The sequence below is a fragment of the Tupaia chinensis genome, unplaced genomic scaffold, assembly GCF_000334495.1.
Source record: "Tupaia chinensis unplaced genomic scaffold, TupChi_1.0 Scaffold000272_1, whole genome shotgun sequence".
Taxonomy (NCBI): domain Eukaryota; kingdom Metazoa; phylum Chordata; class Mammalia; order Scandentia; family Tupaiidae; genus Tupaia; species Tupaia belangeri.
This window is the reverse complement of record NW_006159754.1, coordinates 5,080,816-5,097,663: the sequence shown is the minus strand read 5'-3', so window position 1 is coordinate 5,097,663 and position 16,848 is coordinate 5,080,816. Positions and strand designations below refer to the sequence as shown.

Sequence of the window (16,848 nt, the reverse complement as noted above, 5' to 3'; positions counted from 1 at the left end):
TAGCTGCCAGTAAAGGTAATTTCTCCTCTCTCAGTCTTCCAAACCTTCATTTCCTTTTGGAACCTACTATTAAAGTTACTTTTCTCTCTCTCTGCACTAGTGGAAGAAACACAGTTCTACAGAAACCTGCAGTTAAGAGCCTCCAAAACCAGCAAGCAAGACCTTTAGTGCAAATAGAATGGATTCCCATAAGGTCAGAATTTTTCAGTTAGGTACTATGCTGGCTTCTTGATAGATTATGATTCTAATTTTTCCTTTAGAATGCTGAAGTGTGTTTCAACCAGTCTTCTATTTAGAAACTGAAGTAGGAGTAGTCCAAAATGATGCATTAGTAAAGGCAAAGCAGCCTCATGTCAGTTTTATCAGCTTATTTGGGAATATTAAGAAAAAGTAGGATCCTTGTCCTATTCTGACCCTTGTTCAGAATTTTCTCACATACGTGAACCATCTAAATTCAATGTCATTTAAAGTAGCTTAGGTTTATTAGGCTAGACATATCTAAAACCAATATTGGGTGAGATGGATTTTTAAAAAAATCCTTACAGTAAAGCTCCTTACTTTCCTTCTACTGAGGAAAAAGGTGGCAAAAATTCAAGTGTCAATTTCCCTTTTCAGGGAAGAGGTTTAAAAAAATATAACAGCTTACCTTATGAACTCTACCAGATCCTTATGAAATTAACAGCATTAGAATCAGATGTAAAAAAGGTAAAACCAGAGGCAGGACAAATATTTACAAAACTGGGCCTTCCTTGAAGATATAAAATCTGGCTAATACTGGAAGAACCATAAAAAAAGACATGTTTAAAGAGGAATAGTAATGTTACTTTTTTTTTTTTAAAGTTAGAACATGATGAAACTGGGAGGAGGGGAGACTGCCTGATCCCTGAAATGGACTGCTCGGATATTCTGTGTACCTAGAGAGGTTTGCAAGGAGTGAACTAACTGTATCCACTGGCTGTTCTAAAACAGAACAACCTGGCAAACTTAAAAGCAAAGTGTTTCCATTCTCTTAATTAAATAGACTGTGGGACCAGCAGTTACTGTAATGGCTATGTCGCTGGACTCCCATGTAGTCAACCATGGTTCGAGTCCCGAACCCGGTGGCTTAAAACTCACACGGGGCACGTGTGCGTGTGTGCCCAAGATCCCGAGAGGAGAATGGAGGAGAAGGGATTGCGGCGTGGGGCGGCCCCCCCCCTTGGGGGGGGGGGTGATTTCTCGCTTTCTATCTCTCTGTCTCTCTCTGTCTTTCTGGCAAGCACACGCACCCTATAGCAAAAACCTCTCCAAAAAAAAAAAAAAGAAAGAAAGAAAATGAAATAGACTGTGATAAAGTTAATGAAACCAGCCCGAACCAACCAGCCCACCATTGTGTAGTGCAAATCTTGCAGTAACGAAAGGGTCATCTGAGAGGTTACACGTTGGTCTCCAGTCCTAGCAAACGTCCCATTCTCTCCACATTCTTATCAATTGTAGCTTGACAAGTTATCTCCTTGGCACATTCCATAGGAAACCAGCCTCTTTCTCCATCTCGAAGTCGTTCCCCCTCATACCAGCCTGTAAGAAAAAGCAAGAGTCTGCATCAAGTAATAAGAATGTGGAGGAATCTGTGCTGTGCCAGGCTCCAAGGAAGCTATGAGAGCAGCCCAGAGGCAGCTACCCTTCCCAAACTGGGTACCATGAGTGATGAAAGGTGAGAAGAGGTGGATAGAGAGAAAGGTTTCAAGAGAGAATGAATGACATACCAAGGACAGATCATGAATAGAAGCCTTAAGGTGAGAGGGTTGAGAGAGTATGTGAGGTTGGCCTGAGCTGGGGAAGAAGATGGTTTGGGCAGGAGCAGGAGGGGAAAAAGTTTAAGTATAGAAAGTTTTTGGAGATGAGAGATTGCTGGTAGACTGGGAATAATGAAAGCTTTTTGTTTTCTTTTGAATAACAAAACATGTCACCACATCCCTATTTCAAAAAAAAAACAAATGAAAAGTGTAGATAAAGGATAAAATGTAGAAAGTGAGAGGTAAAAGTAAGTATAAAGAGAAAGATTGTGAACTTTTCCACGGGCATCAATCCCTAAAACACCTCTCTAAATTGGTCACAGAGCTCTGAGGAGCTACTGATGGAAGAAATCAAGTCTGGGGAAAGAGAAAAAGGAATAACAGAGAAGCAAAGCCAGCCTCAGAGAGAAGATGGATATACATGTGATCCCAAACATTAATGCATCTGGATATGGACTATGGGCATTCACGAGAAAATGAAACCACTAGGGTCCCAAGCAACATAATGCTAGACAGACCCCATTAGAACAAGGTGCTGGACTCCCATGTGGCTGATCACAGTTCGAGTTTCGAACCCAGTGGCTTGAAACTCATACCTGGTGCATGTGCATGTGTGCCCAAAATCCCAAGAGGAGAAAGGACTGTAACATGTCCATCCTCCCCGGGGGGGGGGTGATTTCTCACTTTCTCTCCCTCCATCTCTCTGTCTCTCTGGTGAGTGCACATGCCCTGTAACAAAAATCTCTCTCAAAAATTAATTAATTAATTAATTAATTAAAGTAGAACAATGCCACTCACCATCACCGACGCGTTGGTATATGAGGACCACGTCTGCCACCTGCAGGGAGAGCTCGTCTGGCTGCTTCGCAGTAAATGACCTAACAATTTCCACCTGAGTCAGTGCTGCAGAAGAAAGGGGACATCCTGAGGAAAACCAGAATTGGCACAAACCAGCCGTGGCAGGTACTCAGTCACTTTCATTGACAGACCAAGATGGTCTTCTATCAAGAAGCAGAAAATCTTTTCTAGGAACTCTGACATGGTTACAAAGGTCAGAATTTTAAAAGCTTGGATTCGAGAGACCTTTTTATAACACGTGAATCCCTTGATAGGCTTGACAAGCAGTCACCCATCATACACATACTGGAGCAGAAAACAGCCACGACGCACCAGGGAAACTGAGGCAAGAAAGCAGTGTCCTGCCAAGGCCATGTAACAGTGAAATCTGCAGTGCATCCCGTCCTCTGGATCTCATCCAGGGCACTTCTCCACCCCCAGCAGCAGTGCCTAAAAGCTGCTAATGTTTGAAATAAAAGGAGTTCCAACCATGCCTAGAAGACATTTTAAAGTCCCCCTGAAAATGCCGATGCTTAAAATAAAACAAGTCAGTGACTTAGCACTGACCGACATAACTTCTTAGGTAATCTTTTTATATCTAAAACTTAGTTCTAGGGAACTTTTCCACCAATCACTTTGGCTTGACTCTAAGGTCATAGTGACGGTTTTCATCCATCGCTCTAATTCTTTGAATTTGACTTTCCAACTAGATTCATTCAGAAGCAATAATATCAAAGTCAAGGAACACAGGGTATCATGCTTTATTGCAAAAGTTCCTAGTTCCTTATAAGAATGAAATACTTTTTCTTAACATGATCACTTAACATTATCACTTAATAAGAAAAGCGAAAAGAAATTGCTACATAATATTTTTATGCTAAAAATACTTTTCAGCTTAGATTCAAACTGCCAGGGTAAAGAAGGCTTAACCTTCCAATAACTGTCAATTAATAATAGATACAATTCAAAAGCTCTACAGTTCAAGTAGAGCTCTCGATTTATATTATTTAACTTAATCCTCATAATAATTCCATGTTGTATATAACAATATACCTGAGTTGCAGGTGACTGGAAAAGTTATGGAAAGGCTAAGCAATGATTTGCCACACTTACACTACCAAGAAGAACTGCACTTTGGATTTGAATTCAGACCTCCTGACTTGCAAAGCAAGGATCACACAGTTCTGCTGAAAGGCAGGAATGAAGGAAACCTTGAAGGACACTGGAAGCAAGTACTGTGGTGGTGCAATCCTTTATTAACCCAGCATCCAGCAGGGGGCAGAGCCCCTCCATGATCCAGAGCAGGTGGCCCTTGGAACTTACAGGTTCGGTCAGGAGGCTGCTTCCCGCTGCTGTGTCCCAGGGCAGTTATCCAGCGGGCTCGCTCACTCCTAAACACAGAGGGCAAGTCAAAGTGAAAACAGAATAGAGAATGTGCTGGACAGTCAATGTAAAGCAGAAACAAGGCAGAGACTCTCCAGAGGGGTAGAGGGTTGGCCTTCAAAACAAGGGGAAGAGTGACTTGAAAATAATTATCTGGGATGTTTGAAATAGCTAGACAACCAATCATCAGTCATCATTGTCAAAGTTTCTGAATGAATTTGTCTTTTGATTATACAGAAGTTCTCAAATGAAAGTTTAATGGTTAACAAAGAGCTAATTACCCTAACACCATAATCACAGAATATTTGGCACACTTCCTAACCTGATGTTTAACATTCAAATGGCAAATTTCGTATCTCTTTCCATTCTCTCCCCATCCATTCCCCACAGTGAAATCATGTTGGAAAAGAGAATGAGGAACTTGACATATTTAAAGTTGTCTCATCCCTCAGACAATTAAATGTGCCATATAGGAGCTTTATTGAAACAGAAATTCTTTGACTTTTAAAGACTATTCTTAGATACTTGAAATGGCTTAATGAGTACACTAGGGTAGGGAAGGGGGATACACTATTAAGTTGCAAACAAAATAATTATTTAACTTAAGATCAAAGTTTCAGAGAAGCTGAGCACTGCTCCATAATCCAGTCACCTCAGCTTTTATATTGAAAATGAAGTATTTGCGTTGCAATTAGTTAAATAAGCCACACACGAAGACTTTTAAAACTTAAGAAGCATTAATTAAATCCAAACTACATGTCAGATATATACACGTGACATCTATTATTTCATAAAATGCTCCTTAAAGCCCATTTGAAGGATGTGAAGATGAGACAGATGTTCTGAGGTAAGCAGTTAGTTCCAAGGTCAAATTCCACTATTTCTCTTCACCTTCCTAACAAGGGATACTCTTGAGGCCCACCCCAAGCTGCTCAGCTTGAGCTCGTCAGCAGGGACTCCTGTCCATCTTGCTGTGGGAGAGGAGAAGCTCTCCAGCCTTCAAGAACCAATACCTGGTTCTTGCAATCTCAGAAAGAGAAGGAGCAACAGGGAGACCATGCAGTCCCAAGAGACAGAAGGACCAATAGCCAGGCTCACACCAAGCTGATCAGTTTGAGCTTATCAGCAAGGACCAGCAGATGGTGTAGTGGTTACATTGTTGAACTCCCACATAGCTGACCACGGTTGAGTCCCGGACCCGGTGACTTGAAACTCGCTCTCGGTGCATGCTGGGTGCATGTGCTTCCATGCCCAAGATGAGACTGGAGGAGAAAAGATTGCTGCGTGGTCATTTCCCTGGGGGGCCACTTTCTGTCTCACTGTCTCTGTCTCTTTCTTCAGCTAGCTCACACGCCCTAAGGAAAAAAACCTCTTGGAAAAAAAATTGATTGGTGTGTATATACCATATCTTTCTTGACTAGATTTTTCAGGTTTGTTACTTTCTTTCCTTTCTTTTCTTTCTTTCCTGTCTGTCCGTCCTTCCTTCCTTCCTTCCTTCCTTCCTTCTTTCTTTCACATGCTGGAGGTACATACACACATGAGAGATAGAAACAGAGAGGGAAAGAAGCACCTCCAACAGGATGTCCTCATACCCCATTCCCGCTTCCCCGGCTCTCCAGCTCCCCACGATCCTGGGCACTTAGATTTGGATGTGGTGTGTTTTTAGGCTGACCTGGGAATCAGAATCTGAAGATGCCGGGTGGCTTCCAGTCTTCAGGGCACTTGTGTTACTGTGGCGACATAGTGGCTGAGCCAAGTTTCGTTACATTTTAAAGCCAATGTGGTATTTTAGTTGCTAATTTTCTTCTCCTACTATAGCATAGTAATAGAAGAAAACAATTTGAAGGAAACAATGTTCTAGAGCCATTAGAGTAGAGTGTACAACTCAGAGTAGAATTTTTGTACAAGTCTCCCCTGGCTACTTGTTTCTTTTCTGAGGTTTCCTATTGGCCTAGTATTGGAATTAAACTTCTGTGACAGAGAGATTAGCAAAAACATTTGTTTATTGTTATTTGGATCATTTAACAAAAAAACAAATTTGCTTGGGAAAATGTTACATTTTAAATAGGAACTAATTAAATTATGCTGCTTACTTCTTTTGGGAATACGAATGATTTTTAGATAAAAGTCTAGGAATTGAAAAGGCATAGAGGGGCCAGCAGGTGGTGTGGTTTCTTGCAATCTCAGAAAGAGAAGGAGCAACAGGGAGACCATGCAGTCCCAAGAGACAGAAGGACCAATAGCCAGGCTCACACCAAGCTGATCAGTTTGAGCTTATCAGCAAGGACCAGCAGATGGTGTAGTGGTTACATTGTTGAACTCCCACATAGTCCATCGCAGTTCAAGTCCCAGACCTGGTAGCTTGAAACTCACACCAGGTGTATGTGTGTGCATGTCCAAAATCCTGAGAGGAGAATGGAGGAGAATGGATTGTGGCATGGCCATCCCCCCAGGGGATGATTTCTCGCCCTCTGTCTCTCTGTTGAGTGCACGCACTCCACAGCAAAAATCTCTCTCTAAAAAAGAAAAGAGAAAATAAAATGGACCTCCACTCAGCCTGCTGTGGGGAAAGAGGAGACTCTCTAGCCCGCATGGCATGCTCATCAACCACCTTACATTTTACCTTTCAGCTCAGCCTCCATCCACACTGGGAGCTGTTAGGTCTGGGTATACAAGAACCAAACACTTGAAAACAGGAGACTCTGGAGGAATTCATTCCCCATAACTCCCTTTGCAGTAAAAAGAGATAAATTCTACTCTGAAAACTTGAACCCTAAACTCCTACTGTGGAATCTACATTCCACCCACAGTAGAGGAGGGAAATTGGTAGAACTCACATATATCATAGAGAAGTACAAAAGCATACAACTACAGAAACATACTCTCAAGAAGTAGGAAGTAGTGAGAATATCACCAGATGACTAAAAATCAAAGCAGAGCCCCCAAGAAATAAGAGCAAATCAAGAAATATCCCCCCCACCACCACAACTCCTCACCTACAATGGATAAAACACAAAAAAAGTCACAGAAATGTCAGAAAAAGGATTTATAATATTCATTATAATAAAACTCAATGAGATGCAAGAAAGAACAGATAACCAATTCCAGGAAATGAAAAAATCCTTCCATGATTTGAAGGAGGAATCCCATAAAAAGACAGACACAATAAAGGAGAATCAACAGGATTTCTGGAGTTAAAGAATACGATATAGGAAATCAAAACCTTCCCTTGAAAGTATCAACAGCCAATTAGGCCACACGGAAGAAAGAATCACTGATCCTAAAAATAAGACCTCCAATTTGTCCAAGAAACCAGAAATAGAAAAATAACCACTAAAAATGAGGACAATGTATAGGAAATCTTACACACCATTAGATGGCTGAATGTCTGCATAATAGATATTCCAGAACGTGAAGAGACATGTAAAGGTAAAAAAAAACTTTGATAATATATTAAATGAAAATTCTCTAAGTTTAGAGGTATGCAGACATCCAGATCCAGGAGATACAAAGGACAACAAATAAATATAATGTAAGAAGATCCTCTCCAAGGCATATCACAGCCAAATTGTAAAAATCAAAGACAAAGACAATATCCTTTTTTTTTTCAGAGAGATTTTTGTTATAGGGCATGTGTGCTTGTCAGAGATAGATAGAAAGTGATAAATCACCCCCTGCGGAGATGGCCACACTGCAATCCCTTCTCCATTCTCCTCTCAAGATTTTAGGTATACATGCACATGCATGTGCCTGGAGTGTTTTAAGCCACTGGATCTGGGACTCAATCTGTGATAGACTATGTGGGAATCCAGTAACGTACCTATTATGCAATCTGTACTCCCAACAAAGACAATATTCACATGACAGAAAAGCATCAAGCTACTTTCAAAAGTTACCCCATTAGACTAACGTTGAATCTTTCAACTGAAAAAATGGAGGCAAGGAAAGAATGGGAAAACATATTTAAGATTCTGAAAGAAAACAATTTCAGCCAAGAGGATGATACCCAGCAAGACTATCTTTCAAATGGGAACGAGAAATAAAATCTTTCCTAGATTTATAAAAATGCCGAAAGAATCACCAAAATGAAACCTGCTCTTCAGGAAATACTTAAGGGACTAATACCTCAGGAAAAGTAAAGGGAGAGAGAAGTAAGAACACAAAACAACTAGAAAAAAAGGGTAAGTCCACACATACTGAAAAACAACTAGAAAAAAAGGGTAAGTCCACACAACCATTAGTGTATAAATCTAGATAATAGAGGGAAAGTCCCAAATGTTACAAGTAGCAGAGTTTTTCTTTGGGATGAATTTTAAAAAGGCTAAAATAAAATAAAAAACTTTGTAAAGCCTGTGAATCTCTAAATCACTTGGCTTTATTATGTCTTCACTTTTAACCATCTCTTTTCAATTTTGTTTTGATTTGCTTTTTTGAGGGCTTATTACTTTATGCACAGTACAGTATTATGGTCTTAAAAGAACCCACAATGAGTGAGTAAAAGTGTTCTTTTTCTCTCTCTTTCCAATGAGCTATTGTTATGAGCTATTGTTATGTATAGTTTGACCTGTCTTTGACTGAACCAATGATTGATAGTCACAGAATTTTCTAGATTATAAACTGTTATCTCCCACAGTCCTCTACAAGGAAATTATAAATTTTTCTTTCATTGGTTATGTTAAGATTATCTTTGTTACTTTACGAGATTCTTTTGTTGCCTGATTCTTAATCAATACGTTTTTCTTTAGAACTGTTTCTCACAGAAAAGAATGGCATAGACAATTCAGTACATAATAGCAGAATAACTTGGAGTGGGTTTTTAATGTTCACAAGGTAATGTAATGTTAAATGTTGAAGGTGGTGAATATGTTCATATCCTCGACTTGTTTATTACACACCATCTATATATTTTTAAAGACCATTCTGTACCCTGTGAAGATGTGTAATGATTATATGTAATTGATAAAGTACAGCAAATATTTAAAGAGGAAAAAAAAAGATACCCTTATGCCTAGTACTTGAAAAAAATGTTGTTTTTTCTTTTTCACATAAAAGCCTGCATGAGAGATCTTGTCACTGTCACTCCAATTTCACTCCCTCATGTTGCATCCTTCTATTCTGTCAGAAAGCACTACTTCCAGCACTGGAGCATAGAACACTTCCACAATCAGTTAGCTCTTCCCTCTCTCAAATACCTCTCCCCTCAGTTTCTTTCTACCTATGCCTACTTACTATTACCATCTAATCTTTTATTTAGGAATGACATACATAAAATAAACAAACCACAGTATCCAGTTCTGTATTTACTTATGGTATCCCCATGTATATGTGGTATCGGATCAAGACACAGATGTACCAGGCAGTCACTTTGGTCGCTTTCTGATGAATAACTTTTGTCCAAAGGTAACTGCTATCCTGATTTCTGTCAGCATGATCTATTTGGTTTCTTTTGTACTTTATAGCAATGGAATCCTATAAGTATATGTTTTTATATTTGGCTTTTTTTTTTTTGAGAGAGATTTTTACATGTGTACTCACCAGAGAGACAGAGAGACAGAAAGTGAGACATCATCCCCAGGGGAAGTGGCCATGCTGCAATCCTTTCTCCTTCATTCTCCTCTCAGGATTTTAGGCACACATACTCACATGCCTGACATTAGCTTCAAGCCATTGAGTTCAGGATTCACACCGTGGTTGACCACATGGGAGTCCAGCACCTTAACTACTATGCCACCTGCTGGCCTCTGGCTTCTTTTGTTTATTGTGGTCATATGACATTGAAAACACAAGCTTAATTTCCATGCAGCTTCTCCTGATATGTAAACCTATACCTCGATCCCTACTGCAATCTGATAACCCTGTTCCCATAGCACTTCTTTGTACGGCTCTAGGACACTGCTGGGTAACTTAGGTAAGCCTCATGAAGTCAAGCATCTGATCTGTTTGGTTCATTGCATTACCTCTAGCATAATGCCTGACATAACCCAGGCTGAGTATACATTTACTGATGAATGAATGATATCACTTATCACATACTGAGCCCAGATCATTTACTACCCATCTGCTTTCTTACCAAGCCATGAACTCCAGATGTGCAGGAACTAGGTCTCGTTCTAAATAACACTATGGATTACTTAAGTGCCACTTACGATATTAAGTAACTTGCAAGTATCATCTAATCTTTACAAAAATCTTGGAAAGAAAATGATACCATTATTATTTCCAATTTTTCCAGAGGATGAAGGAAATTTGGAGTGTTAAGGACCTACTTCCAGACAACCAGGATCAGAGAGGCACTGTTCCATAACATGTGCTTACAAGATAATGTGGGCAGGCAGGAAGGATGGAAAGACAAGACTTATGTTGAAGAACAAAATGAGGCTGGGCCCTTGCCAACCTGGTGTGTCACTTAGTAATATACACAATTATATAAAAAATGATGTCACTGTCTTGCTTTTAAAAACTTTGACTCTACCGCAAAACAAAGACTTTATGATGGTTTTATGAGGAACAAGTAAAGTACCATTTCCTTTAAAATAATCTCTAAGAAAACACTTAAGTCTTTGGTATTTCTTTGTTGGGATAAGACCTATTTTTCACTCAGGCTCACCGGAAATTTCCAAAATACAAAGTCAAATGGAAACTAATATCTAACCCTGAAAGAGTTACTCACCAAAAGTAATCTATTGAAAAAAGAACCTGTTGTGTGTTTATATGCTATATCCAAATTAAACTCATCCTTGAGCTATCACTGTGTCTTTACAGAGCACTGCTGTCTTCTCAGAGCACTTTGGAGCAATTTGGAGCCAGTGAAACAGATCTCGCACATACGACTTTCTAGGCAAAGCCCATCTCTGGCACTGAGTGGCCAGCTTCAGCAAAGGCTTCAACATGCTGCCAGTTTCCAGAAGTCTAGATGAAATCTTCCACTCCTGTGGCATGCTGCCTGGATGTTAATGGCATCCCTTAGACACGGTGGCCCCTCACAAGGACTTCAGAGAGAACAAGACACTCCTTGTTGCCCTGACTGAAAAGAGCCGCTTTCTTGAAACTGCTTCAATTGAGTCAGTTCCACCCCCTCTTAGATGCTGTAGAAACCACACGACTTCCCCCAGGGCTTCCGAAGAATCCTGCCAAGCAGTTCCCACTCACCATGAAGCAGAGAGCCCGCATCTCTAAAGCAGGGAAGACACTCCTTTTTTGTATGAAATTCCAAGGACAGAAAATCCCAGGGCATAGGCATACCCATTATTAAGTTTAGACATCAAGTCCCAGGCTCATTCATATATATATATGTTTTTTTTTTTTTGACAGAGATTTTTGCTATGGGGCACATGTGCTTGCCAGAGAGACAGAAAGAGAAAAGTCATCCCCGGGGGGGATGGCCACACTGTAATCCCTACTCTTCCATTCTCCTCTTAGGATACTGGGCACACATGCACACACACTTGGCCTGAGTTTTAAGCTGCTGGGTCCAGGACTTGAACTGCAGTCAACTACATGGGAGTCTAGTGATGTAACCATTATGCCACCTGCTGGTTCCAAATATGTATTTTCTACAAAGACAATAAGTAAGATGAATTCATACTCTGCCACTCACCCAGTTTAGATTTTTCCCTTTGTCCCAACAAAGTGAAAGAGTAAGAAATATTGAACCAGGTAAATTGACACTTGCAGTGCATGAACCTCCAAGGCCTGCATGATAGTTCCTTCCTTCAACTAATGCTCATTGAGTACCGGCCTTTCAACAGGCCTTGGGTAGGTTGGCAGTGCCAAGTAAATAAAATAGGATCTTGCTCTTCATATCCTCGGTACAGAAACACAACACAAAACCAAAACCAAAAACTGTGCAGTGTGCTGAGACAGAGAGAGCACTTCAAACACATGTTGACAAGAGGCCTTTAACTTAAACATCTATAGATGGATGCAGTCCTGGCATAAAACCCTCCAATTTTCCATGCATGGCGTGAAATGATGTTTCTACAGTTTCTTACTCAAGAGTTAATAGCGGCAGAATTTTGTCCTTCTCTTATCATTAATAGGCACTGTAGGTTTAAACTTCATTGCACAAAGGTCAAACGTACAGCAAAGCCCGACCTCTCATTAATAGCAGGCACCTGCTAGAAAAGATAGATCAGTACTAAGAAAGTGGAAAGCAGCCTTGGAAACAACACAGAGGCAGGACTGTGGGTGAGATGGAACATATCAGAGCAACTGCCAAGGACCGTCATCACCACAGGGTTTCCTAATTTCTCATTAAAAGTGAAGAGGCCTTAGTCACTCTTTGGCTTTCCTTTTATCCCTCTTAAAATGCCATTTACCAGTTATCTTTGCATACCTTTTTTTCATAGCCTACAAATTTATGTGGTTCCTTTTAAAACTTCTATACCCATAGCCTTTGGAAAAAAGTCCTTCAAAGGCTTCATAAAGAGTTAGACTGTAAAGATGGTTGTTTTTGTTCATTCTCTCACACATTCAATTCAACTAGATTAGTTTACTAAACTGATCCATAAAAGAAAACCCACAGGGCAAAAAAGTCATTGTGAGGGCTGAAACAAAGCCTGACAAAACTAGACACCCGCTCAACTTACCCAATTTTAAACATCTAGCCAAACCAACTTAATGTTCCTAACCCACTAAGAGGAGTTCTAAAATTTAGGCTTTTATGATAAGTTATATAGTTAAATTGATTATGTCTTGTTAATCATACCAGGTAGCTCCTGAGACCTAAAGTCTGGTCTGAAACCTTTAAGTTAACCTGAGTTAAGTCAATGATCTGTTTCCTCATTGATAAAAGACTCACATCATCACCTCCCTTCTATCCCACTGGGGTCAGTGGTAAGAATTACATAATACTGTGTACACTGGCAGGTACTATAAATGTAAAAGATCATTATTACACTAGATTCCAAATTCAACAAGGAAAAAAAAAGATTGTAACCTAAAATAAATCCATTTTTTTCCATGTAACATATCTTCTCTCTGTTGTAATTTTTGTCAAAGGATAGAAGTATACAACTCTATCAGACACACGATTTATAATTTGATTCCATCCCATTTACTTCCTGTTGCTAATTAAATCATTAACAGAAGCAGGAAGGGTGCAGAGACTCTCTGCAAACAATGCCCCTTTATCTAGAGGCCCAGCAAGGAACTGACTGTCTGGAGGGGGTGACAGCACCAACGACATTCATTAGGCTTCTGGCTCTCTGGGAGAGAGAGAAATTTCAAGGAAGATATTGGATTATGATTTAAGGTGATTATATCGTATAGCTAAATATAATGGGTGAAGAAGTTTCCATTCACCATTGAATGCATCCGAGATTTCTCATTCCTGTACACGTTGGACTCAAATGACATCCAAATCCTACTGTAAACACAGGAAGCCAAGGACGCCACTTGCCACAGCCTGCAGACTAGGCCAGCTGCAGCCCTCTGTGCTTGATTTTAATGAAGGCAGACAAAGGGGGCTCTCTGGCTCCCACATTCCTCTTGAAAAACCCACAGGGAAAAGAAATGGCAGTAGTAAAACATTCTTCTTTTGTCCTTTTATGAAGGGTAAGCTTTTGAGGTTTACACAGGCAATTGTTTCATTAACAATACAATGACTTCAGATTTATAACCAGCAGATATAACACAGTAGGCGTGGCTTAGATGTACACTCTAAAAAAAATGTTTAACTCCATCTTTGACAGCAAAGGTTGAAAGCAAGTAGAATCTGAGAAAAACCTCCAGCAGCAACAAAAAAGGCAGCTAATACAACAGGTAAGAAGCATTATTTCCATACCCGTGGCTTCTACTGTACCTTGCCTTGGTTATAGAAAAGTTATATAATTGGGGACCAACAGTTAGTGTAATGGCTATGTAGCTGGACTCCCATGTAGTTGACCGCGGTTCTAGTCCTGGACCTGCTGGCTTAAACTCATGCCGGGTGTGTGTGCATGCATGCCCATGATCCCTGGAGGAGAATGGAGGAGAAGGGATTGTGGCGTGGTCATCCCCCCTGGGGGGTGATTTCACTTTCTGTTTCTCTGTCTCTCTGGCGAGTGCACGCCCTGTAGCAAAAACCTCTCAAAAAAAAAAAGTTATACAATTTAGGTCAAAACTCAAAAATATTTATGAGGAGCCTGCTATGTATAAAGTCAGACAAGGACAAGAATAAAGCTGAGATTGGGGATTAGTAATACAACAGTGCAGGATTGACTGGAGAGGAAAATGGTTAGGAAGCTCTCAGAATGGTTCAACAGGTAAGTGACCTAGGAAGGAGGCAGTGGAAATATGAACATGTGGAAAGATGTGATAGACTTTTGTATGAAAGAACTGGCAGGTCATGGCTCTGTTTAGACACAGAAGCATCAACAATAGTACCAAGTGTCTAAACTATACAACTCAAAATGATTTCAATGGTGCCATTTACAGAAATGAGTATGTCAGGGAAAGCAGAAAGCAGCTACCACTGACTGGTTTCAGACAGGCTGCATTATTGATGACAGAAGAGGAATGGTGACAGACTGGAAACAAACTAAGAGAACAGAGGTGACAAAGGGTCATCTCAACAGGTTAGCATGAGCAAGCCAGACAGTCAACAAAATTAAATGATACCAGAGGCAAATAAAGAGGAAGACTGAACTGCTGGTTGAGAAACTAGGAAGTCACTGTTCATCTTTTGATGGAGAAGCCTCAATAGGATGGCAGAGGAAGATGTGATATTGAAGATGATGTAGAAATAGCTCGATGATGTAGAAATAGCTCAATATGTGGCAACAGCTGCTCAAGCCAAAATCTAAAGCATCATCAAGTCCTCTGTCTTTCTGCCATTCCAATGCTTCCACCTCATTAGTTCATTCTGTTTTTGCCTCTAACATGACATTTCTTATTTCCTCTTATATATTATACTCTGGTTGGAGTCAACATCACCGTGACTACACTAATACCCCTTGACTACTTTAACAAGATCTTAATTATTCTCCCCACTGAAAATTCTGTCCCCTCAGGGCTTCCATGGAACACCCTACTATGACTGGTAAGGGCTATAAATCAGTACTTTTCAAAATACCTGTGATAGAAAACCAGTCCCCCCATCCCAATTTACTGCAGATCAAGTGTTTCCAGAAGTACAATAAAAATGAATTACTGTTAAAATCCTCATGTTTTGGTGTCTCAAAAATGTCAAATTGCTCTAAGTTTTAGCTTTGTTCCCTCACAGCAGGCTGGTTGATGGTTTGAAGAGTGACAGCCCACCAACTGCACTGGGATAGCTCTTAGATGCTCTGGCTTCCTCTCCCCTCCTGAGCAGGGCCTTCTCCCACATTCTGATCCAGCCACATTCACCATGTTTAAACCAAGTCTGACAACCCCAAATTAGTTTCCTCAGGAGTTTTACACTTATTCTCTTTTCCTGGAAAACTGTGACCCTGTACTTTTTCAAGGGTTGACTCCTTGTCACTCCCGGTTCCATCCAAATATTACCTTTTCAGAGAAGTCTTCCTGCATCCTCTATTTCAGGGTATGTATCCGCACGCCCAGCACTTAGTATTTGATCTGGATCATAGCACCAGCTTGATAGTCTTCCCTTTATTTATCACTACCTTATTTTTTTTTAAATTGGATCAAGAAGAAATGTTTTCCCATTGTCCCTACGTGTTGTAGGCAGTTTGCCCAGGCAGCCAGGCAAAAGCTCACTTCCATGCAAAAATCACCTATCAGGGGCTGGATGGTGGTAGAGCAACAAAACGCAAATATCGGTGAAGCTGAGTCACGTGGGAAGATTCTGGGTTTGCATCTAGAGACACCCCTAACTATGCCAGGCACATGTGTATCCATGATCTGGACTGGCTGAGGCTCAGAGTGGATAATCCAGACTTTAACAGAGAGAAATAAAGTTCACTCTTTTGAGAAGTTTTGTAAAAGGCAGGAGGGATTTAGGAGATGGTTGAGGGTCATGAGTAATTCAGTAGACGAGAATGAGACAGAAAAAAACAAACAGGGGGAAATGAAGTAACAAAGCTGCCTCTGTGGCCTGAGGTGAGGGTCATGAGTAATTCAGTAGAAGAGAATGAGACAGAAAAAAAAACAGGGGAAAATGAAGTAACAAAGCTGCCTCTGTGGCCTGGTGGTTAAGGTAGCTGGATCCCACATGGCCAACTGCACGATCTGGGAAACATGTACTAGGCACATGTGTGTGAGTATCTAAAATCCTAAAAAGAGGAAGAAATAGAGCAGAAGGCTTGGCCATTTCCCATAGGGAGTGCTTTCTCTTCTCTCTTTCTGTCTCTCTCTAGCAAGTAAACATGCCCTCTAACAATAAAAAAAAAAAAAGGGAAAGAATGAATTAAGGATGGCACACATGGTGGGCATTCTGTGGGATGAAATAGCCACAAGTAGTACTGAGAGGTTTCCTAGGGAAGGAACCACTTGGCACAAGTCCTGGGAGGTGAGCCATCTGGCAACCCAAGGAGACCTCAAGAGGGCCTTCCAGGAGGTGAGTAAAGGCAAAGAAAAAAGATAGAAAATTTTAAACAGGAAATAATTGTGGGTTTGCATGATCTATTCATGATTATTAATATTTCAAACCATAAAACATCCTCAATTCACCATCTGGTTTCCACAAACCTTTTCCTTTTAGAGCCGAGGGGCTGTAAAAACTATCTTTGCTTTTGGTAACTTCTTACATTTAGTAACAACTGAATTCCTGGAGTTTCCCTTCTATTAGTTGTTAGAAAAGTCATGATATATGTTTTCTATGTAAAAATGCATCATGACTTTTCCAACAACCCAGTAGATCCAGAACAAAGCAAAATAAGACAGCAAGAAACAACTTGGGGGGGGGGCGGGGGGGGGAAAAACTACAGGGTAT

The 16,848-nt window shown here is 40.5% G+C and overlaps 1 protein-coding gene across 1 annotated transcript in view; it reads right to left on the bottom strand.

Annotated features, from left to right (window-relative positions):
• Positions 1-1,372: 1,372 nt before the first annotated feature.
• ARHGEF26 (Rho guanine nucleotide exchange factor 26) overlaps positions 1,373-16,848 on the bottom strand; it is a gene marked incomplete in the record, with an annotated part of 134,204 nt that continues 118,728 nt past the window's right edge. Inside the window, 3 exon segments of the mRNA XM_014588297.2 lie at positions 1,373-1,557; positions 2,574-2,678; positions 3,936-4,003. Coding sequence (XP_014443783.1) covers positions 1,415-1,557; positions 2,574-2,678; positions 3,936-4,003 — 316 coding nt within the window.